General features: G+C 44.0%; 2 protein-coding genes across 11 annotated transcripts in view; both read right to left on the bottom strand.

Moving 5' to 3' along the window:
- The window catches only part of LOXL2 (lysyl oxidase like 2), a 64,973-nt gene extending 51,914 nt beyond the window's left edge, over window positions 1–13,059 (bottom strand). For 4 of the 7 annotated variants that reach the window (XR_008574187.1, XR_008574188.1, XR_008574189.1 and 1 more), the window contains exons 1-4: window positions 12,960–13,059; window positions 11,790–11,908; window positions 9,148–9,329; window positions 1,778–4,956 (exon numbers count right to left, since the gene is read on the bottom strand). The gene's annotated coding sequence lies outside the window, so the exon portion shown is untranslated. The remainder of the gene's footprint in view (window positions 1–1,777; window positions 4,957–9,147; window positions 9,330–11,789; window positions 11,909–12,959) is intronic. The other 3 variants (XM_054804493.1, XM_054804492.1, XM_054804491.1) reach the window with 3 other exon arrangements.
- Window positions 13,060–13,125: 66 nt separating this feature from the next.
- ENTPD4 (ectonucleoside triphosphate diphosphohydrolase 4) lies at window positions 13,126–22,063 on the bottom strand. 4 transcript variants are annotated; one of them, XM_054804497.1, is made up of 14 exons: window positions 21,975–22,063; window positions 20,734–20,851; window positions 20,269–20,466; window positions 19,600–19,805; window positions 18,923–19,073; window positions 18,733–18,836; window positions 18,047–18,106; window positions 17,662–17,792; window positions 17,489–17,557; window positions 16,254–16,420; window positions 15,720–16,044; window positions 14,897–14,982; window positions 14,510–14,671; window positions 13,126–14,229 (listed from the first exon to the last, which is right to left on the bottom strand). In XM_054804497.1, exons 2-14 carry the CDS (start codon window positions 20,739–20,741, stop codon window positions 14,001–14,003), a joined length of 1,896 nt encoding a protein of 631 aa, XP_054660472.1. In that variant the 5' UTR covers window positions 20,742–20,851; window positions 21,975–22,063; the 3' UTR covers window positions 13,126–14,000. The 4 variants fall into 4 exon arrangements, with proteins under 4 accessions (XP_054660472.1, XP_054660474.1, XP_054660475.1 ...); XM_054804499.1 differs by lacking the exon at window positions 17,489–17,557 and having other exon boundaries at window positions 17,638–17,792; XM_054804500.1 differs by lacking the exon at window positions 17,489–17,557.
- Between the last annotated feature and the right edge of the window lie 431 nt (window positions 22,064–22,494).

The raw sequence follows: 22,494 nt of genomic DNA, 5'->3' as shown, positions 1-22,494 counted from the left end.
AGCACCAAGAATGTCATGAAACAGTTCAGGAGGAGAAAGAACAAAAGGTTGAAATAAATGTAAAAGCAAGAAACAGAAAAAACAGAAGGGAAGTTAGTGGTACAGTAAGGTAAAGACAATGAACTTGGGAGTTGAACTACTGAAAAAAACTCCATGGAACATTTCTAGGCATGCATTTTGGGGTCTCTGCTTAACTTGCAAAAGGCTAGCACTTTCAGCAAAACACATGGCTTCTCTATTAAATCACCCTGCTGAAGACAAAGGCATTGTCCTCTAGTACATCATCAGCACCCTCTTCAATCTGGGTGGCTTTCCCAAGCCGCTAAAACTTTCTCAAAGTTTTTTCCAAAGACCTCATCTCTGCTCTCCTGCCTCAGCACTCACAAAACACCACACTGGATTTGACTGGAGAGCAGACAATCGTAGAGATATATTGAGCCTCATCACCACCTGACCGAAGTATTAAACCTCGCATTAGTAACCCGTCTTTGGGGGTGCTTTCCAACGTCGTCCTGCACTGCCAATAAGATCACATGAAATTCATTCCTGCAGCAACAAGCATCCAGCACACTACACTGAAGATGCAGTTTCTCCCTATATGCTTTGCTATTACAGTAGTTCATGCTAATATTTCATTTTATGTTTTCTAACTGCTCTCTAGCTTCCAACCAAGGAAATTCCACCACTGTGGGTGGTTCAATACAGACAAAACTGGCAAGTAGGACCACCTAAAGCAATTATTTTCAGCCCCTATTCAGTACAAATTTGAAAGCATTGCAATGTCATCTTATGAGCTGATTATAGAGATGCTAAATAGTTTTCCCACTACACTCCCCGATAACTAAACTTTCTCTATAGTCTTCTAAACTACCTTGGTCTATAGATCTTTTTTTTACCCCCCCACAGTAACATCTGTTTAAATTAGACATCAAAAATTAATCTAAAAGAAGGCAAAGTTATTTGTGTGCATGCTGAAGAATCAGAACTCAAACTGGGCTATGCTAATTCCAGACAGAAACATCCTGCAACTTTTCAGGTAGCTACCACTGCACCTCCTAGAGTCATCCTGAAAACTACTGTGACTGCTGCACGATAAAACAGTTTAAAGAAAGTTGCTGGTAGGCTGAGGGCTATTTTCAAGGGGCTCTGAATCCCAAGCAATCACACAGAAAAGTTTCTTAACTATGGACATAACTGTTTTGCACCTTCTGCCAATGGGAAACATCTGCACTGAAGCCTTTTCCTCTGAAAGAGCACTCTGAAATTCAGAGAGGAGAATTTAAACTGCTTCTGAAGTTTAGCTGGTAACATTTACACAATGTTGATGGCATGTACTGTAGCTTTCTGGTCTAAATCAAGCATATTTTAATAATATTACAGAATATGCATTGCCTGAACTTGCAGACAGTTTGCAACATGTCTTTTTTTATTTCATCTGTGCATGCCTATGAGCAAGGGGAGAAAATCTTTAACTTGGTCACAATGTCTTTGCAAAGTGACACTGAATATCTGTCATCGCACCCCTGCCAAATCAAGCCGCAGGGGACAGGAATTCAAAGAAACATCTACCTTCTTCCCAGCCTGTTATGCCTAAACATCATATTTTATAATAAACTGATGGGAGAGAAAGAAAATACATTCAAAGAGAAAAGGGAAGAAGTGAAATCAAACTTTCAGCCCCGAAGCAAGAGAGAGTTAGAAATGTTTCAACTAATTCATCAGCCCCTTCATTTCTGGCAATAATGCCACTGTTCTGGCTCGGCAGGACTGCGTTTACCTTGGAGTTAGTGGTAGGCTGTGCTGGGGGTGACCTCTGCCTTGTCGTGCTTCATGAAGTTCTTTCTTCTGGGCTGAGCGCGCCGTCTGAGTGGTCCCCTCTGCGCTGGAAAATATCCTGCAGCCAGAGAAATATGCTGCGAGAAGCTGCTGCTTCCTGGCAAATTTCACTAGAGTTAGTCAAGCAAACCCCTCCCAAGACCCAGCCCCTTTAGCCTCAGCTCATAGCGGGTGATATCATGGGCTTGTCTTGTAATCTGAGCAGAAGGACTGCAAAGAGAAAAGAATTGGGGGTAGAGGGGGAAATCTAGCCAGGGTTGCAAGGAAGGAGGTGGATTAGGAACAGGAATGCTTTCTCAGGACGTTCCTAGAGAACAAATATTGAGAACTGTATCAATACCAGTGTTAAATAATCCGGTGTGATCACAGCAGGTTTTAAGCACCCCAGTTTGATTCGGAGCCTCACAGCGCTAAGCATTCTACAAACAGAGGAGCGCAGGGTCTTACAGTACAGCATCTTCAAACTTACACCCCTTTCTAGAGTTTGTAGCATTTGCCAGCTCCTCAGCTATTCAGGTATCGCCCATCTTAACCCTTCAGCATCCAGCAACTGCTTTTCCAGCGGCTCGATATTCTTAAAGCTCCTAACTACAGCAGCTCAAACCAAGGCACACACTTAAAAACCATCTAGATCTGCAGCAACAATTACTCCATATTCCTTAATGTCCTAAGGAGTAACCAGATACTAAAAACAATTCTTCATAAAAAACAACAGCTCAATTAAAATTCCCGACCTCTGCTGTGTCAGAAGATTCAGAGCATCTGTGGTGCGAACAGTTAGCAGTGAAATAGTAACACTGGTCTGAGCTAGCTGAAACAGTTCTTCTGTCAACAAGTAGTAGCTAAATCAATTAGGCATTATTCTGAGGCCACTGTACACTTCTGAAATCTTTTCAGCTAGAGGGGGGGTTGTGTTTTTAAAATGGTCCTTTTTTTTTTTTTCATTTAGGCTTTTAATGCATCATAGCAATTCTATTCAGTTCCATTTTCTGTAAACAGTGGCTTTCAAATCTCTATTACAGACAAGACCTTGAAATTTGTCTTCTGACCCAATTTTGGATAGCAACACATTCTGAAGTGTCAGCATTTCCCAAAGAATGGAAATTTCTTTTCCCACCAGCTTTCACCTTGGGTATTTAAATCTACGTTCAATGGGTTTTCAAACAAGTCTGCAGGAAGTTGATAGGAACAGAAAGAACAGCAGGTATTCCCAAAGGCTAACTTTTGAAGGAATATCCCTATTTATTTCAGTATATTCATATTTGTAAAGGACTTTCTAGCAAGTCCTACCCTAGCACAGGACTGCTGCCTATAGCATACTCTTCCAGGTTAGTCCTGCCTGGTTTCACATCAATTCTCAAATTAATTCTATTAATTATTTTGAAAAGTTCAAGTGCTTCACCCACATCTCTGGATACATTTCCAGCAATGTAACACCAAACCCTACAAGAACACGTCTGTCATCAGACTTCTCCCTTTTCCCAGGCGTTTTCATCACTTCCTACACAATTTACCCACACCAAGTAGTGCTCTGAGCAGGAAGCAGGCGTAACTCCATTTTCTCAATCCCAACCACAGGAAAAGCAGCATTTGTTCTTAGTCCCAGCTGCTCTGGCACTGATGTGCAGGGCTTCCCCTCTCTCTGATGCCACCTTTTATTGGAAAGGGATATTGCACTGAACTGGGCACCAACATTAGAGGAATCTGCAACGTGCTGGAAACAGAAGGGAAGCTAGTTTGGTAGTGTAATACAGCTCTGCATAATTTAAGCAAGGTCATAACTCTTCGCTGAATGAACTGACAATACCAGAGAAGCTCAACCTTGCTTACAAGAGACTGTAGAGCGTTCAGCACAGAGTCTCTCTTGCTGTTTCACAGGTTCTACATGAAGTGATCTGGTCCAGAACTGAGGGTTCAGCCCAGCACAAGAACGGGCCCATCAGTGGCACAGCAGGCTGCCAAAATGCTACTCACCCAGAGGAGACCACACCAGCTGACAATATTGGTAGAGTGATGACAATCACATTCCCATGAGCTGGCAAAGCCTCTTGCTGGGCAGTACCCCGACATCAAACGTGTTGTTAAAGGAGAAAAAAACAACTAGAGAGAGGACAGTTGTTTCTTGGTGTGATACAGAGAATACCAAGACATCAGGACTTAAACCCAGGATGCCACTGAAATGGAGCTTGACTCTTCTTCGCAGGGAAGCCAGCATGAGTGGTAAGCAGCAGCAGGTTTTGCAGCTAGTCCACAGTGCCCTAATTCTCTTGTACCAGGAATGCTCCTGAAAGGTGAAATTTGGGGTTGTTCAGCCTGGAGAAGAGAAGTCTCCGGGGAGACCTTAGAGCACCTTCCGGTCCCTGAAGAGGCTCCAGAAAAGCTGGAGAGGGACTGGTGACAAGGGCAGGGAGGGACAGGATGAGGGGAATGGCTTTAAACTAAAAGAGGGGAGACTGAGATGAGATCTGAGGAAGAAATCCTTCCCTGTGAGGGTGCTGAGGCCCTGGCACAGGGTGCCCAGAGAAGCTGTGGCTGCCCCTGGCTCCCTGGCAGTGTTCAAGGCCAGGTTGGATGGGGCTTTGGGCAACCTGGGCTGGTGGAGGGTGTCCCTGCCCATGGCAGGGGGGTGGAACTGGATGGGCTTTGAGGTCTCTTCCAACCCAAACCAGTCTGGGATTCCATGATACGCTGCAAATTGCAATTAGCATCATGGCTATCAGCAGAGCTCCACCTCGTGGGTCAAGCCCGGCCAGACTCACCTCACTCAGTCTCAGGGACATCAGGGGAAAAACCTGTCACAGCAGAAGCTCCACAGAGCTATTTCAGACTGGCAGGAAGCTGAAGGCAGCTTGGCCAGAGGAAGGAATGTGTGAGCGTCTGCTGATCAGGGCATGGAGAAACATGACAGCCTGCCGGAGGAATGTTTGCTGAATGCCCGGGTCGGGTAAGGATACAAGCAGCAAATTCCATGCAGGCTTCCAGCTGATGGAAGAGCTTGCTGGTTGCATAAAGCCAAACATTCGGCAGGAATTCAGCAAAGCTCTTCAAGGTAACATGCTGGATCCAGGGAATTTGCTGCCCCCTTCGTACTGCAGCTGGTTAAGACCAAAAGAAAAGCACCTAGTAAAAAAAAAAAAAAATTAGAAAACTTCTCAAAATCATATAGTCTACAGAAAAATAATGCTGCTCAAACAGGATTTGCATCATTTGATCATGTAAACAGGCAACCAGCAAAACCACTTGCCAGGCCCACCAGCAATCCTATCACCTCCCAGCCTGTTTAACCATCAGCTCATTGCTCTTTGGGCTGTGTGGAGCTTGCTGCCCTTTGCCAGGAGGGAAGCACAAATCTGCCTCCCCAGCAGTAATCTTTCAGCTTCTTCCAACAAAGGGGCAAAGATGCACCCTTGTGACAGCAATACCATCGCTAACAGCAGGCACCAATTTTCTGCATTCAGCGATACCACACATAACAGATATTTTCATGCAAAATACTTGTACAAGTACCAGCTACAGCTGAATCTGCCTCTTGGCCATACGCACAGCCATCATTTCAGGTCCACATCCCTTGCGTACATGTTTTCATCTGCATCTGCCTGAAGGACACACCTTGCCATATGGACAAGTCAAGGCTGGTTTTGACCAGGTAGTCACAGTCATGGTCCATGCTCCCAAAAATTAGGTACGCACTATTAGGTTCTATAATCTCTCTTCTCCAATTTTCAGTTCTTTTAAAAAGAGAAGGCTCATTGCCTCCCCAAACCTTGTGTTTTCACCCTGTAGACTCTCTGGAGCCACAAGCTGACTTGACCTTTCAAATTCACAGAGCAGATACACTAAGGTCTGTAAAGGTTGCTCCGCACAGAGGTGATCTAGGCGATACCTAAAGAACTGAAGGACCTGACTGCTCAGTAAGAGCGTTAATGACACGTGGCAATTTTCACGCCAATTGGCCCTACTGAAAAGTACCTGCCACGTGTAATTGCAGAGCTAGATCCCTGCTTTTTCGCTCACACACACCAGTGATTCTGGAAAAGTAGTTCTATGCATCCTCAAAAAAGGCATAAACCAGTTTATACAATATGATTAATCTCTACTGGAATTTCTACGATTTCCACGTCAGGAGTTTGGTTCTATAACTGCTATTTGGTTACTGCTAGTTGCTGTTGAAAGGACTGTCAACTTGTGCTGCTTCTCTTCAGGGAGGGACCCTTGCATGACACAGCTCTTTTGCAGCCAGAAAAGCTGGAAAAAATGATATTCGTTTTCCGTAAGAAGTAACTTCAGGCCTTTGAGATCTCTCTCTCTCCTCCTCTGCACACGTTCGAGTCTAACGGTCAGTGCAGTGCAGACAATGACCACATCATGCTTACTTTCCATCACCCACTTGATTTTCCATGCTTTGCAGAGTCACCCCCTCAAATATACACGCCTCATAACTTCTCAGTCTTGCAATTCATATTAGCTCACTATGGCACAGCTGACACCTCAGTGCTCTATAAAAACATTCCGAAACAAGATCTCTGCTGAAGTCCAGACTCTTAACAAATGGCCCATCCAAACAGAAGCGCAGATCAGCCTCACACGAGATCTGCAATAGACCTGTGTCTTCCAGCTCTCAATCTGGTGCATCATCTAAAGAGTAACACACCTTCAACATCCATTAACTACACCTATCTCTGAGCAAACGAAGGGCTTGTACACCAAGGTGGGGGAAAACCTGAAGCCCCAAGAAATATTCATAGCAGATATATTTCTGTAGCAGGCACAGGGGCTCAGAGATGATGTCTGTCCTTGTACATGTACAGCTGTTCCTTCTCAGTCCCGGGCAGTTTGAACAATAGAGCAGCACATACATCTTCCTTGTATTTCTCTCCTTAACCTTTCAAGAAAGGGGTGGGGGGAAGCCAGTTAGGGCTGAAATCTCCCAGGTGGAATGTGAGCTTCTGGTTTTCCTAGGCCAAGGAAGACCCAGCACACGGCACATTGCAAGTACTGTCCATTCTCTATCTGTAAGAGCAATTACTCAGAGATCCTAGCTGTCTTTGAGCACTGATTCAAGGAGTCAGCTGTTGAAAGGCAACTTCCCCCACACAATCTCCTGACAAAATGCAGGTGGCATACAGTATGTGACCAGCACGCACCAACTTCCTTCGCCATACGTACAGGTTCCCTCTGTGCAACTTAGCCATCCAGGAGATGATTATAGAAGGGTGTAAATGAAATTTTGCCCCTAAAAATGTGAAAAGAGTGAGATGTCTAGAAAGGTAAAGAGTTTGAGAAATCCAGCTTCACCAATTGGAAGCAGTGACACCACTGTGGGAAAGCAGTGTGAGCTAATCCCACATGTGCAGAGAACTGACTCATGCACTAAAAGTCCGGGAAGGAGGGTTGCATATTATCTTCTACTCCCCAGGGATGGCAGAGGTCCTGGAGGCTTACCATCCCCTCCCACTAGATGGCAAGAGTCCCCCTCCTAACAGCAGAGCCTTGGCAAGCACAGACTTTGTGTCCAGGGGTCAAGAGCCAGAGAAGGGACTTCGGGCCCTGAAGAGCACTGAGCAGACAGAACTGGCCTCACATCCACTCTGTCAGGATTTATTTTGCTGTGATTAAGAGAGCTATGTCCAGGAGAAAGGGAGAAGAGGGAAGGAACTGAACAGAATAAGGCCGTTTGGCTGTAAAAGGGGGAGGATGCTCAAGAACACAACGTATTGGTCTCCATTACTCCCAGGCAAATGCAGCAAATCCCTCCTCATCCTTAAAAGGCGTTATGGAAACATCTGGTTTAACGTCTTTTGTGCTGATTCACTGTGACAGGCCAAGGAACATGTCCTAACAAGGGCAGTCTCTGCTAGCGGTTCTGCTCTTAGGCAGAAACTAGAACAATTAGTTCAGGGACAGAGACTCCACTTGCTGAATTTGCAAGAGAGCTCACTACAAGGCCAGGACATGGGATGCAGAAGGGAACAGCTATGTAGGAGATGCGTGACACACCCTTGTGTCTAATCCCACCGTTTCATTAATGCCCTTCGTGTATATGTGATCAGCAAGGAGTTAAGGACCCTCAGCTTTCATGGCAGGCAGGTTACCCAAGATTACTGCCTTAGACCATTTATTACCGCCTGCCAAAATTTGGCCACGGCAACCTAGAAAGCCCACCTAATGGAGAAAAAAACCTGGCACTGTTAGAATCTTGTTTGCAAGTCACTAGTGGAGCAATCAGCAGAAGAGAAATGCTGGTAAAACGCCATACATGCAAGACCTAGGAATAGAAAACTTCTGCAATCTGTAGGTTCAAATCCTGCCCTGCTCTGCACGTTATTTGTAGCAGGGAACATAGAACTGGTAACTTCCAGCATCCTGGAAAGCATTTGGAGTTCAGGAAAACGCAGACATCACATTTGTGTCTTAAGTGTATTTGCATGTTGCCTGGTACAAGCATGCTGAGCTTTTGAAGATGAGGGGTCTAAAAAGTATCTCCAGCAACACAAACCACTCACCACCGAGGAAGACACCGCTAAGCCAGTCCCAAGCAATTTCCCAGCACCACCTCCTACCAATCCAAAGACCTTCAAGCACAAGCAGTAATTGTCATCCTCCCATTCTTTAAACAAAGAGAAGGTGACCTGAAAAAAACAACTGTCAGGACCAGGTCCCCTGAACACTACACACACAGAGGCTGGTGCCCAGGGAGAGGGACACAGCAAGTCCTCACAAGGCTCATTTCGGCTTTCAATGAGCTTCATGCGTTATTTAGTAGCAACAATGGCAGAAACAATGAGAGAAGAAAGAACAAGGTGCCCCCGATCAGGCATGCCATCAAATCACTACTATTGACTGTCCCCTTCATTAAGGGCTGCAGAGATGGAAAACCCTTTCATTTCCACAAGCTGCAGGGCTAGAGACGGTGTTCCTGGAGGAGCCCTGTGCCTCCTCCCTCCCTCCTCATCATACCCTGCCTTTCTCATGAGCATACTTTTGTCTCCCAACCACTTCTTCCATTAGGGGCCACATTTGGCCTTGTTCCCTGTTTGCTTTGGACATTTTCCACACACAAAAACACAACAACAAAAAGAAGAGTGATACATTTAAGAGGCCATGAAGCCAAAAGCTTCGATATCATTTGCCTGTCCTTTCCAGGTGACTGGGATAGGTCAAAGAGCAGTGCCCTTGCCTGCCCTCTGTGCTCTTCTGCATGCCTTACCTGGCCTTAATGTACCTGGAGAAAGGACAAGGTGAATAGGAGAAGCAGAAGAAAGAAAATAAAGCATGTTAATGCAGAAACAGACACAAACAGATAAACATTACCATTGTGACTTCGGAATCCGAGCCCAGGAACAGGCTCTGAGTGAAAACAGGTATTGCTAAGTCTCTTAAAGGAATCATGTTTCCCCTGGTGTTGTTTAGCGTAGTCTCCTTGGAGCAGGCTTGTCCAGGGGTGGGATGGAAAGGCTTCCTTTTTTTTTTTTTTTTCCCCCCTTCATCTGGAGCTGCAAGAATAATATGGTTTTAGTCTCCTTCTCGGGAAATATCACAAACAACTTCCTCCTCTTCCAGACCCCCTGCCCATCCTGCAAACCCCTATTGCAGGGAGGGAAGAAGAAAAGAAACAAAAAAACCCCAAACAACCACACACATCCTATAGTTCTAACTAATAAGACACTACAGCCAGATCTTCAAAGAAGCTAAGAGCTGAATTTGCAAACACTTGCCACAGGATAGTTCAAGCACCAAAAAGCACAGCAGTCTCATAAATGCAGGCATTTAGGTTTGGCACTTAGCTGATTGCTTTTGAAAATCTGTGCCTCCTCCCCATGCCTTGTGGGCTTTAAGCTCTTAAAGCAATTAAAGGCACCCGCGCATCTGTCAGCCTCAATATAGCAACCGCTAACGTGCGATGAACTCGCACAAAGCCCTCGCAGGAAGGGCCTTGCTCAGTCCTGCTGCGTGGCTCAAGGTCCCCGCGCCACTGGGGGCTGGATTGCCAAAGCCTCCTTACCCCTGAATCAGCAGCACTTGGAGCACCCCAGGAGGTGCCCGCAAGGAGCTGGCTGCTCCCCTGCCCCAGCCCATCGGCCTCACAGACACACCAGCAGTGAGGTTCTGGGAGCAGAGCAGTCTGCAGGGTGCTCCAGTTGCTTCCGAGCACGGACACACTCTCCGAGCACGCTACAAACCTGTATGTACGTATACAATCAGATTGACATGCTCAGCACCGTGTTGTTGCCCTACACTGCCCTGATGGTCAGGCTGATACTCAAAGCTGGTTTTTAACATCCTTTCTTCTAAAATACACTTTCCCAGGACAAAACCCTACTCTCCTCCATACCCCAATCCCTAGCACATCCCAGTTACAGCATTAAAACCACCTCCTGAAAGAAGCAAAAGTTGGAGTCTCCAAGTCATTCATGCTCTACTCTTTCCAAAAGTACAGGCCAAGAACAACCAACATTTTTAGATTCACAGCCTAAACCTGCTGAAATTCCTCTCAATACATTTATTCCTCTCTAAGCAACCCTGATCTACCACAGGACTGCTGCTAAATCAATCCAAAGCTACCAGTCAGTTTTAGGCTTGGTTTATCCACTTGAGGTCCTCACTGCAAACCACTCTGCACACTTTCCTCCCCTCCACAGCACCCTATTGCCCTTCTACTGCACCATCCCCATGGCTCCACAGCAATGAAAAACTCAAACCCACCCACTCTCCAACAGGGCTAAAAAAACCTTCAATTTGAAAGAAGAATACCTCAGATAAGCAGGAATGTGCCCAAAGAGGACCAAGGCATAACACCATCTGTTCTCCCATAGCCTTGTGTTCTCCCAGCCCTTATAGGTTCTTGCTCCTAATGAGCACAATGGATCTCTCCTGTGCACCTTTAGGAAACTTAATTAACTCAGCTGCCTCTCACTGTGCTCCCTACACCTGTGTGAGATCAAGGGGCTTAACTCCCAGCTTGTTGGAAGCAACCAGGCTCCCAGTGCTGCTTTCACAGTGTACTCAGCTCCCTGAAGCTCTCTAGACTCCTACCAGGGTGTGAGACTGTGTGGGTTTAAAGAATCTCAGCCTCTTCCCCTTAAATCTTTCCATTAGCATTATGGCCATAAAGACATAATGCAGCAGAAAAACCGCACAAAAAAATACAAATCCACTAAGCAACTGGAGGAAACAGTTTATTGGAAGAAAAAAAAAGAAAAAAGCTGTGAAAGTGAGGATCAATGACTAGCACTACCATGACAAATGGACTCTTCTCATGCACAGGGAGGGGCAGCTGAGCATCTAATGAGGTTTCTTAAAGATCGTCAAGAATTTTGGAAAGCAAGTCCCCAAGCAGGTAAGAGCCAGCTGGTTTTAGTTTGGAAGATAGTGTTCCCCACCCCACTCACCTGCTCACCTTATCAAGCAGTTTACCCCCCAACAGCTGAATGAGGGGGATATACAGATCTAAAATGGCTCTGTGCACTACCTTGCATGAATGAAGAAAGCTTGTTTAAGTTTCTAGGCCTTACACTTGTTTGAATCTGGTTTTTCATGCACTGCTTAGATTTTTAATGAACAATAGCTGCTCCCACAACCAATCTCTGCTGGCAGTATCTTTTTACCATTACAGGAGGAAATTCTGTATTGGGCCATCTTTATTCTGCCCTTCCTGAACCAAATCACTATAAAAAGCAGGACAATACTGCTACAATCCTAGAGGAAAAAAGAGACACCGTACACTGCAGAGCAGGTACTGGTACGTGGAAAGTTTCCTGCCCATTTGTGCCCCTTTTTCCTGACCACTTTCTCACCATTCATCATCCTATCTTTTTCACATTCCAAACACTCCTCCTTCATATCTTCAGTCCCTAGTGTCCACTTTCAAAAACGAGTGTGGAAACCCTAAAGCAGGCACACGATGTTTTATGTAAGCACAAGACCAATCTGTCTCCATGATCCCAATGCTGTACCTGTCCCTACTGCATTCACCAAGCTTGCTAGCTGCAGCTTTTGTTCTACCAAAATCTTCTGAAGCTCTGGGGGGCCATAAACCACACACTTCATTGTGCACAGCCATAGTTTGTCCATCCTACAAGATAAGAAAGCAATGTCGAAATCCTGCTCTTGGTTCAACCGTGACATATTACATAACTTTAGACAATTGTTTTTCCTTTCAAAAAGTTTAGACCACCTTAGTCAAGGCCAGAATAACATTTTTGTCCATGACTCTCCATTATTTAATAAAAATGAGCTTCTGATTCTATTAAAGAATAAGTTTTAAAGTTATACATTAAGATCGTTCTCTCTCCTTTCTTCTTTTTTGGCATTCTCTTCAATGTTTAAGAACATCACTAAAAAGAAAATGCTGCAGCATCTAAAAGGAAATTCTATTTTAGGTCTGAAACATTCTTCCTTCAATTTTTTTTATGTTTTTATGATTTTCAGAAGTTTTTTATTGGCCTTTTTGGGGCTTTTTTGGCTTGCTGCATTTGAGACGCTATCTCTTCTGCTAAGTGATGCCTGGATTTTGCCAAGTCACACACCGATACTTCCTCTCCACTTCACCACTAACGTCAGCCCTTGTCCAAAGGGGGCTGCTTTATCTAAGCATGCAATTAGAGGCTCTGTACTCGGTTTTAGGCATCTCAGAAAGGGGAAGTACAGGCTCTCTAACAATTGGCAGTGTCAGTTTTCTGATAATTCTTATCAGCCTATGAGTGCAACAAGTTTGTACCCCAGTTCCAGACATCAGAAGTGAGAGGTGTATTATCTAAGCATTCACTCGGTGGTCAAAAAAAACCAAAAGGCAAAATGCAAAACAGACTCTCAGCTGGTGAAGTGTTCAGATTTGTCAGGTACAAAAAAAATCCTTTATAAAAGGGAGACACCATTTATTACTTCTGATCATTCAATTAAAGATCCTGTTGCCATTTTGAAATTCCACCACAGTTAATTCTTATGACTGCAGCACAGCCATCTACCAGACACTGGATGGAAGGAGCAGGAAGTTTAGCACCTAAGTCTAGTTGCGGTTCAACGAATCAAGCCTGAATTCCCTACACAGTCAAAGGCAAAAGCATATCAAAAGGAGACAATAAAACAATTCAAAGTATCTAGATTTTTAGATGAATAAACTGCACCTTAAGCATGACAAAAGCGGTATCAACGTGTCTAGTTCTCCAATACTGAAAACAGCATCCAGTTTTCCAGCATATTCACACCTACTAGAAGAGAAGAAAGCTTTGCCAGTTGGATACAGTGAGAACAGAAGTGATACTGTGCAATAAAATATCCATACACCAAAAGTTCATATAAATCCCACTTTTAATCATGGACAAATTTAGATTCAAGTAAAATTAACAGTTTTAAATAAAATATAAATTAACAAATCAGAGTACTCAAAACCAAAAAGAGACACTGTGCATGTCTACTCTAGCAGAAACAAAAGCCTAGGCATATTCCAGTTCTCTTCACCTCACTGGAGTTTCAGGGAGATCTCTGAATGATTATGAAACAGAAATAAAGGATTAAAAAGTAGTGACTTCTGCCACTGGGAGGATATAGCTTCCAAGACAAAAGGGGAATCTGTCACAAATAAACAAAACTGATTTAAGCAGTTTTGTGGAAGCACAGCATTGGGTGCAATAGATTTTTCTTCTCCATCACAGTACTTATTCCAGAATATAAAATCAGATAAACTGTCCTAAAAGGTTGTTTTCTTACTGCTTTTGAAAACCCTGCACTTCCTTTTCTTTGACTGAGGAGACTCAGAATTGAAAAGTCAAGTGATATCAATGCTGGAATCTGGAAAAGAAAATAAAAACAGTCCTCATTCATCCTAGCTAACAGTATTTCACAATCTCACCCAAAGGATGAGAATTCACACTCATTCTCTTACCATACATAGCTTACGCTGCTGCTACTCATTTACTGACGACGAGCCTCTGCTCGTCCCTTTACACACAAAAGTGCAATATTAAAAAAAAGTAATTTTTGGCAGATATCGTCTAATGAGACTAAGCCAAGTTGACCCCATTTTCCCATATTTCCAAAGCCTAGCTGTATTACACACTCTAGGCAATCTGCTTCTTCAATGGTTTAAAGGGACAAAAAGGAGGAACCCTGAGGCAAAAATGGCTTTTTGTGTAGCAAGTCCAATAAAAGCTCTCCATCACAGCATCTCATAAGGGTCCTGCAATCTTCTGTGGCGGAAGGCCTTCCTCCATCCATAGGGAAGCAGACGAGCTGTTACGCAACATTCGCCTGTGGATTCGTCTGAGCCTTAGCAGGTAAAGCAGGATGGAGAGCAGCACAATCAGAAAACAGACAAAAAACAAATAGTGATTGTAAACAAAGGAGAAGCTTCTCCAGTGGGAGTGACTTCCACGGAAGTTTTCTTGCTGGATATCTCTGAAAGGAATCAAAGGGATAACAGACATAAGTTGTGAACCAAACTTTGCCTCCATCTATCTTACCAAAGGAAACAGAGCCCATTTTAGTAGAATACTCTTTACAAAGCATTACTTGGGCTACCTGAAATATGTACTAAGGTTATATATAATGCACTAGAAACAAGATCTTGTCTCCCCCTATCTGTCAGCAGCTCTATCACACTTCTTCCCTTCATAAAACCCCCGTACCTTCCACCCAAACCCTCTTTCCACACATTTGAGATAGCAACTTCTAGTACCTTAAAGGTAAAAACCGTGTTCGGTAAAGAATGGCTCCCAAGGTCCATTGCACCTCTTTATCGTAAACCTGCAGAGCTGTTTTCAAATTGCTGTAACTCACAGGAAAAGAGAAGCCACTATGAAATACTTCATACATCCAGGCAGACTTAAAACACTGGTACCTATAGAAAGAGTGGCATAAAGTCAGGCCAGCAGTTAGAGAGTCCCAGAGGACTGGAGAGCACAATTAGACATGTAATTAGCAGTACTTTCTTACGGCTGATGCAATATTTAAGGTTATATTCACACTTTCAATGACTTCATTAAATGGATCATTTGGACATGACCTTGACCTCTCCCTGGCAACTCTGCATGAATGAATTTGCTGTACAAACACAAATACTTACTTCAATCTGTGGAGATCAGCATGTGAAGCATAAAGACCATGGTCAAAGCGTTCCCGTAGGACAGACCACTTAGTGGCACAATAATCCTTTAAGAAAAAAAAAAAAAGAAAAAGAAGAAAGACTTCAACATTGCTTCTGCCTTCAGAAGAAAAAAATACCACTAGATAAGATGTTCTGTAAATACCAAAAGCTAGAAAACTCAAAAATAATGGCTTCCCTTGCACTGCTAATAAGTCAGATCGCAAATTTCATGGTATTTTCTGAAACATTTTCATCTATACTTGGCATTTGTGGTTAAATTAATATTCAGTAGCATTTAAACTCTTTGGTCATGTACTTGGAGATGAAAAATAGACAACTTATTGTTAGGGCATCAACAAAGCAGGTCACATTCTTCTACTTTATGTTGTAGCCTTAAACTGTCCCCAACAGATTGATCCCTGTTAGGAGTAACACTTGAGAAACTGGTACAAAATGTATGAAGCAAGAAGAAAAGGAATTATTTTTCTAACAACAACGAAGACATTCCTAAAAAGCAGCAAGGGGTGGAAGCAACATGGATCTCCCCATTATCAATAGTTCTGCTGGAACTTGACTACCAAGAGTCCCATTCCCTCTAGAGCCAATTTTACTATTGTGCCTTAAAACAAGTATTCTAAAAGAAAACCCAGTGAGGAAAAGAGATGCCCTGTGATAGTTTATTGCAAGGTAAAAGGATTTGGGATCTTCAAAGGTACATTTTTGTCGCAAGAATTTCAGAACAAAATGCTTCTGGAGAGTAGTTGTTTTGAACTAGAAAAACTTTATCTCAAGAACACTTTACCTTTGCGGCTTTCGTAAATTTAGCAGCATTGTAATCTCCTCCCATGCGTAACACGTCCTCGGTGCAGTAGTAGAATTCTGAGAAACCATAGAATTCACTGTTCTGAAAGTGCACAGCAGGCTGATAGACACCATTAAGAGATGTCTGTGTTTCGTTAGTCTTATTCATAAAGGGTTGAATAATTTCACGACACAGATTAAAGTCTCCCGTTCCTCGCAAATACATTATCTGTCCGTTCTGCTGGATCTCATCCTGAGCGTCCAGGGGCAGGCAAGGATCAAGGTAGGGTGAATCAGAAGTCATGCCGGTCTGTTTGCCTAGCAGTCTGTATAAAAGAAGCAAGCACAGTAACAACTGCATATCAGAAGCATCAAGCTCTGAGATACAACATCAAAACAAAGTAGCCTCAATAAAGAAACTTCAGCATTGCAGGCAGCACACTGTAGAAATTAAGTTTTATGCCAGGACACTTTACTATATTCAAGTGAGGGGGTTACCAAGCCTAGTGATGCACAGAACCTGTATCCCAGGTACCTGTTTTTAAGTGCTGTACTTGTAAATAGACTGTCTTCATATCTCTGCCGTGCTGCATTTCCTCCAAAGCCAAGGAACGTTGCAACATAGACTCTATACACGTGCTCAGTTTGATGAGCGTCGCAGCCCAAGTTGAATTCTGCAAGTAAGTTTTTGGCTACTTCCTCCTGTAGAAACACAAGCACCAAGATGAAGTATAAACAATATGAACTAGAACTAAAGATGAGTTCTTGGGACAACGGGATGCCCTTGACATCTTTAAACTTCACTCCTTACTCATCTATTTTGCTTTTCACAGGTCCACGTTACCTTCTCCTTGATAGCAATCAATATGCTTTGCTGTCCCAAGAACTGTATCGTCACTACTGATAGTCAACTGCTACTATGGGCGCTGAAGTATCATCTTCTACAAAAGCCTACGTGCTGTGGCTATTAATCTCAATGCTACCACTTCCAACTGAGTCCCCGTACTACTGATTGCCAGGCTAGGTAGATTTATGGTCTGCCCAGCAGCGCTGTTCTTCATTTTCCAATTGTCATCAATTGTATGCAACTCTTCCCATTTCCAATTCATATTTGACTGGGGCAATCTGCTCTGAATCTAAACGCTCATACTTTTGTTTAACAGCCCAAACTATTTGTTACACCATCTGTCTGAAAGGCAGTGTAGTTATTAAAACCTGTAATAATGAAAACCCATCACTTCACAGGAAGATTTGAAAAAAAAATATATATATCATTATAACAGTGCATCGAGACTCAAAACATAGGGCTTTTATGCTATTCTTACTTTAGATAATTTCTCAATGAAGTTAACGGGGGAAAAAAGGAAATTCAGGAATTACTCTAGAACTCAGTGGGTTGAGGTTAGAGCAATTTATGTTCCATTTAAGACTTTTAACAAAGAAATTTCCTTCCTACAACAGATGAACCGTGCTGAGGATGCAGGTGATATTTAAACAAACTGTACTGTTACCCCCCTGTCCTGTTAATTCAGTTTCTACCAACCCAACTTAAAGGAAAAAGTAATCTCTCACGTAAGTTCTTGCATAAGAACCACATAACTTTTGGTTTCTAAACCCCAGAATACAATCTCAAGTATAACACAAATTTTAAAATTGTACATAAATGCATGCACACACACAAAGAATGCACATCCACCTAAAAATTAGTAGCAAATTATATTAATTGAAATAAAGTTTCTGAACAAACAAAATACAAATGAGTTGCTTAGCTGATGAAGGACTCGTATTTGCCATCTTCTCTTGCCTTGGTTTTGGAATGTGATGTAATGAGGAATAGGACTCAAAACAAAGAACACAAAACAACAAATATGCATTAAAATAAATCAAAAGGAAAAGAAGAAAGTTGCACAGATAATAACCTGCTGCGAAGAGGCAAAGCTTACAGTTTTAGGGACTTCGTACGCTATCTGAGTCGACACTCCGCCCATGTCAAGAATACCCACTGTCCTCTTACGAAAGATGGCCTCTTTGTTTTCACTGCCTGGGACATGCACCTCCACAATCGCTTCATCCTCTGGATAAAACAACGGAAAGGCAGTGAGAAATACAACTAGAGCGAGCCTAAAGCAGCAGTACACTACTTCTTGTTAACTTATTTTTTGGAGCAATGCAGCTCATTGAAATTTCACGTGCAAATTAAGCCAAATTAAGCATCTGCACACGCACTATTCGCTAACGTCTCTGTCTAAAAACAAGCCATCAACAGCGAAAGCACAGGAATGTACTTGAAGTCCTTCCTACAATCCAATTCACAGTTAAGATACTTACCATCATCTGTATGTTCAAATCTTCCAAGAACAAAGTTGATGCCAATCCATGCATATACTCCTACATGCATAAGAAAACATATTTGGACATTTCAGGAATATCTGGGACATATCATCTTAAAAACAAAGAGGGATTGTTTGCATATGAGTCAAGATATATCGCTGCTCATATTTTATTACATAAAACACTTAGAAGTTAAACATTCCTGACAAGTTATTCTAGTCCTCCTCTCCCAGGTCAAGGCAACAATAAAAATCCTAATTAAAAAAAAGACAGTCTAAGTTTCAAAAAAAGTAAGCACATTAGCTTTTAAAGGGATTTTAAGCCTCTAGTGAGCTGATCATATAAAAGCATTGCTCTGTTAGAAACCGTTTTTCCCTGCAAAGTTTCTTCCAGCAAGAATATTGTGCCTTATCCTTACCCCTCCCTCCGCAAAGCCAGAGAAAATGGACTAAAATTCCTGCTAAACACAGATAAGTTATTTTCACTGCTAATTAGAAAACATTTAGGCAAGTTAGAAGATTACAGCAGATGATCATCTCCACACTCCATATGTTGCTACTGAGGAATAAGGTCTCTCAACCAAACCACAGTCTTCAAAAGCAACAACAACAACAAAAAATTATCCAGGTTGTACCGTGAAAGCAATAAACATTTCAAAGATAGTTTTTCGAACGTTAACCTACCTTCCTGCTTCCCTGAAATAACCTCTGCATGCGAGTCCGAAAACAGAAAATCAAAATGCACAGGAATATCAGTGAGCAGATCTTCAAGTATTGCCTTCTGTTGGCTGCAAAATTACATTTTCAACAGTTAAAAATAGTCAGACACACCAGGATCTCTATCCTAAATGCTAAAAATAAGACAGCCAATAACCTTTCTGGCAGAATCCGCATCCCTGCAGTACACAGAATATAAAGAGGAGTCTCTTTGTGTTTTGCACGTGGCACATGTTCCGCAGCAAAGCTCAGAAGTGGAGAAATATAATCACTGACCTTTTCAGGAGAGCTGGCAAACTCCGAAATGCCTAGTGAAACAGATAAATATGAAAGTGAAGCAACTCAAGCTTTGGGCATTTCCTGGAAAAATCTCGATAACCAACGCACAGAGAAGAAAGCAACAGCCCAAAGCCAAACCCAGGAAATCAACTACAGAAATAAGAAAATAAGAATGAAACTAACACTTAATCACCCTCTAAACAAAACCTGGCATCAGATATATTATCTATTTATATAATTGGTTCAAATAGCTTTATAGAAAGCCAATTATTTATTCACTAAATAAACAGAACCAAGTTAACCGACAACTGAACCGGCAACTGTCTTAGTCCACAGAGAAACCTCTCCCTCCTGCCCGTCAGTGTCATGTTTCAAGCTTTAAAGCTGAACAGAGCTCTCTGCAAACCAAACCCAAAGAAATCTGGAGGAGTGCCACGTTGACAACTCACAAGTGTCCTTTACCCAGACACTTTAAATAAAGGGTTTGAAAAAGCAAAGTGAGGATAGGCAATTATTTAGAAATTCGCATATCTAAAATTAATTTCTTTCTAGTACCTGGTTTAATTTTCATAACCACTGGCTTTCTGGTTTTGTCCCTCATCTGTTTTATGTCCAACAGATCGTGCGGATTACCATTGTGCCTTGGCCAACAATATACAAAAATCCTAGAGCCGCTGCTGCCACAGTCCACAACGATGCCATAGTTCAGATTGGGGTTGTTCGTATCTGTAGCTTCAGTGTCAGTTACTCGGGCAAGATACCTAAAAGGAAACTAGGCATTACTACGTGGCAATTAAGTTCCATATGGAAGTTTTTCTCAGCATCAGACTCAAAACAGGACAACATTTTCCATCACAGCAATCACATGGTTTTCACTACTGTACTCTTGCTGATGAAAAAAAAAAAAAAAGCAAAGTGCCACCCATAAGAATCAAATTCCCAGAACACAAACCAAAAGTAGTTTCCAAAATAATTTATTATGCAATATTTTTGCGCCTATAGTTTTACTGAGCTACTACAGATACATAAGATATTAGAAAGTCGAATTACTAATAACTTAAAATCGACTTAGATAAGGAAAGCTTTGTAAAAGACAGCAGGAAGTTTTACTTATACTTTTTCCACCCCATTCGTGTATTTTACAGACACAACTTGCCAGTGTTTTCCCTTTCAGACCAAAACTACATTTCGTTCCTTTCCACAAAAAGTCTTTTCAACTCTCACCTGTGGAATCTTTTGTCCCTGTATGCACGCCCATACTTATTGCGGATGACTACCAGAGAGTAGTAAAGCAGAGAGACAGCAGCAGCAAGTATTCCTATCACAACGATCTGTCGCAAAGTGGTGTTGAGAATACGTGGACATCCCACTGGAGAGATGCTGAAGTGCCAAGAAGCGGGAAGCAAACATGAGATGCTGATCCTTAAAATTCAAAGAGGATAATCTGCTTTAAAAATGGACTTTATCACCAAAACTAAACACAATGCATTTTGAAGCAAGCTAAGGACAAATTCTTCATAAAGCTTTTTACTTTGCTCTTGCTTTGCACGTGGTCTGGCTTGAGTGTAGTCAAGATGCTATTCCCACCTTTGAATTCATGATTAGCCATGAATTCATGATTAGGCTCCCTGTCCTCCACTCAAAAGACATCATCACAATTGAACTGGACAGTTCCTCTGGGATTCTTACCTCCCCATTTTGGGACACGACCAGCAGACAGAAAGACCAGCTGGTGTTCAAACATCAGCCGGTCACCTCAGACTGACAAGGCACATCAACTGTTCTCCAAACCATTGCTCTGCTGATCCTGAATCAAAAAGAAAACATAAATGAACTTCTAGACAGCATTACAAGAGCATTGCCAACAGGTTGAGGGAGGTGAGCCTTCCCCTCTGCTCAGCACTGATGAGGCCACATCTGGAACGCTGGGTCCAGTCTGGCGCTCCCCAGGACGAGAAATACACAGAGCAAGTGCAGTGTGGGGCCACAAAGATGACAAAGGTACTGAAGCACCTCTCACACAATGAGAGGCTGAGAAAGCTGGGCCTGTTTTACATGGAGAGGAGAGAGCTGTTATCAACGCATGCAAGCATCTGACTGGAGAACACGAAGACGACGCAGACTCTTTTCTCAGCAGTGCCCAGTGACGGGACAAGGGGCAATTTCCTGTGTTTCTGTTTGTGCCATCTGAACACCCAAAAAAACTGAGGGCGGTGGGACACTGGAACAGGACGCTCGGAGAGGCTGCACGGTCTCCATCCTCTGGGACACTCAAAGCCTGGCAGGACACAGGCCTGGGCAGCCCACGCTAGCTGCCCCTGCCTGCAGCACAGCTGCTCACCGCTCTGCTCAGGGAGCCCAGAGAAAGGCACGCACAGCAGCGCACCTGCAACACAAGGCCTTTACAAACCGAGCTCCTTCAGCTCTGCTACCACCTGCACAGCCAGTCCCCAAACGTAAAGACTCCAGACATACCAAAACATCAGCAACATTTAAAAAACCCAAACAACCAAACACAAATGCCGACGCTTCAGCACAGGCCTGCACCGTCGTTCTCCTACCAGCCCTTCCACACACGCCCCAGCCCCACCAAAGCACCTGCCCCAGGAGCCACCAACTCCCCCCTTTCCAAACCGCAGCCGCCCACTCCCGCTCTCAGCGGCGCCCTCAAACCCGCCCCGGGCGGAGGCAGGGAGGGCAAGGCGCAGGGGCACAGGCCCCGGCAGGCCGCAGGGCTCGGCCCGGTCTCACCCCCCCGCCCCGCTCCCCAGAAACGCGGCGGCACCCCCGGCGGCCAGGGGCCCCTCCCGGGAACCTAGAGGCGCTGCCCCACCCGTGCCCACCCCAGAAGGACGGGACCCTCCCCGCCGCCGCCGCCCGTTCCCCCACTCCCTCAGCCGGTGGGCCCGGGCCGCCAACGCCGCGCTCACCTCCCGACCCGCCGCATAGCAACGGGCCACCGCGCCACTTCCGGGTTCCGCCGCCGGATGTGACGCACACACATATACACACACACACGTGGCGCACGAGCTCGCAGTGGTGGGCTGGGAAGGGATTCCCCCGGGGGCGTGACCACGGGTGAGAGGAGGCGTGGTTTGCGGGCTAGGGGCGTGGTCAAGCGTGAGGGAGGCGTGGCCAAGCATGAGGGAGGCGTGGTCAAGCGTGAGGGAGGCGTGGCCAAGCGTGAGAGAGGCGTGGCCAAGCGTGAGGGGGCGTGGCCAGGGCGGTGCCCGTGGGTTAATGTCAGCGTGCAGCGCAGCTCTATGGCCCGGCGCTGGGGGGCAATCACTGCAGGGCCCTGCGAGCCGCGCGTTACCCTGCTGCTGTAAGCAGGCAACTATCAATGTACAAACAGTGTGTAAACATCTGAACAGAAATTTATAACTATAAATACGCGGATACATAAATATTTGTTTATATGTTGTAAATATGCAGTGGTGGTGCAGCACC

This window comes from Grus americana, chromosome 26 (assembly GCF_028858705.1).
Source record: "Grus americana isolate bGruAme1 chromosome 26, bGruAme1.mat, whole genome shotgun sequence".
NCBI lineage: Eukaryota > Metazoa > Chordata > Aves > Gruiformes > Gruidae > Grus > Grus americana.
The sequence above is the reverse complement of the archived record's forward strand: the minus strand, read 5'-3'. Positions and strand labels throughout refer to the sequence as shown.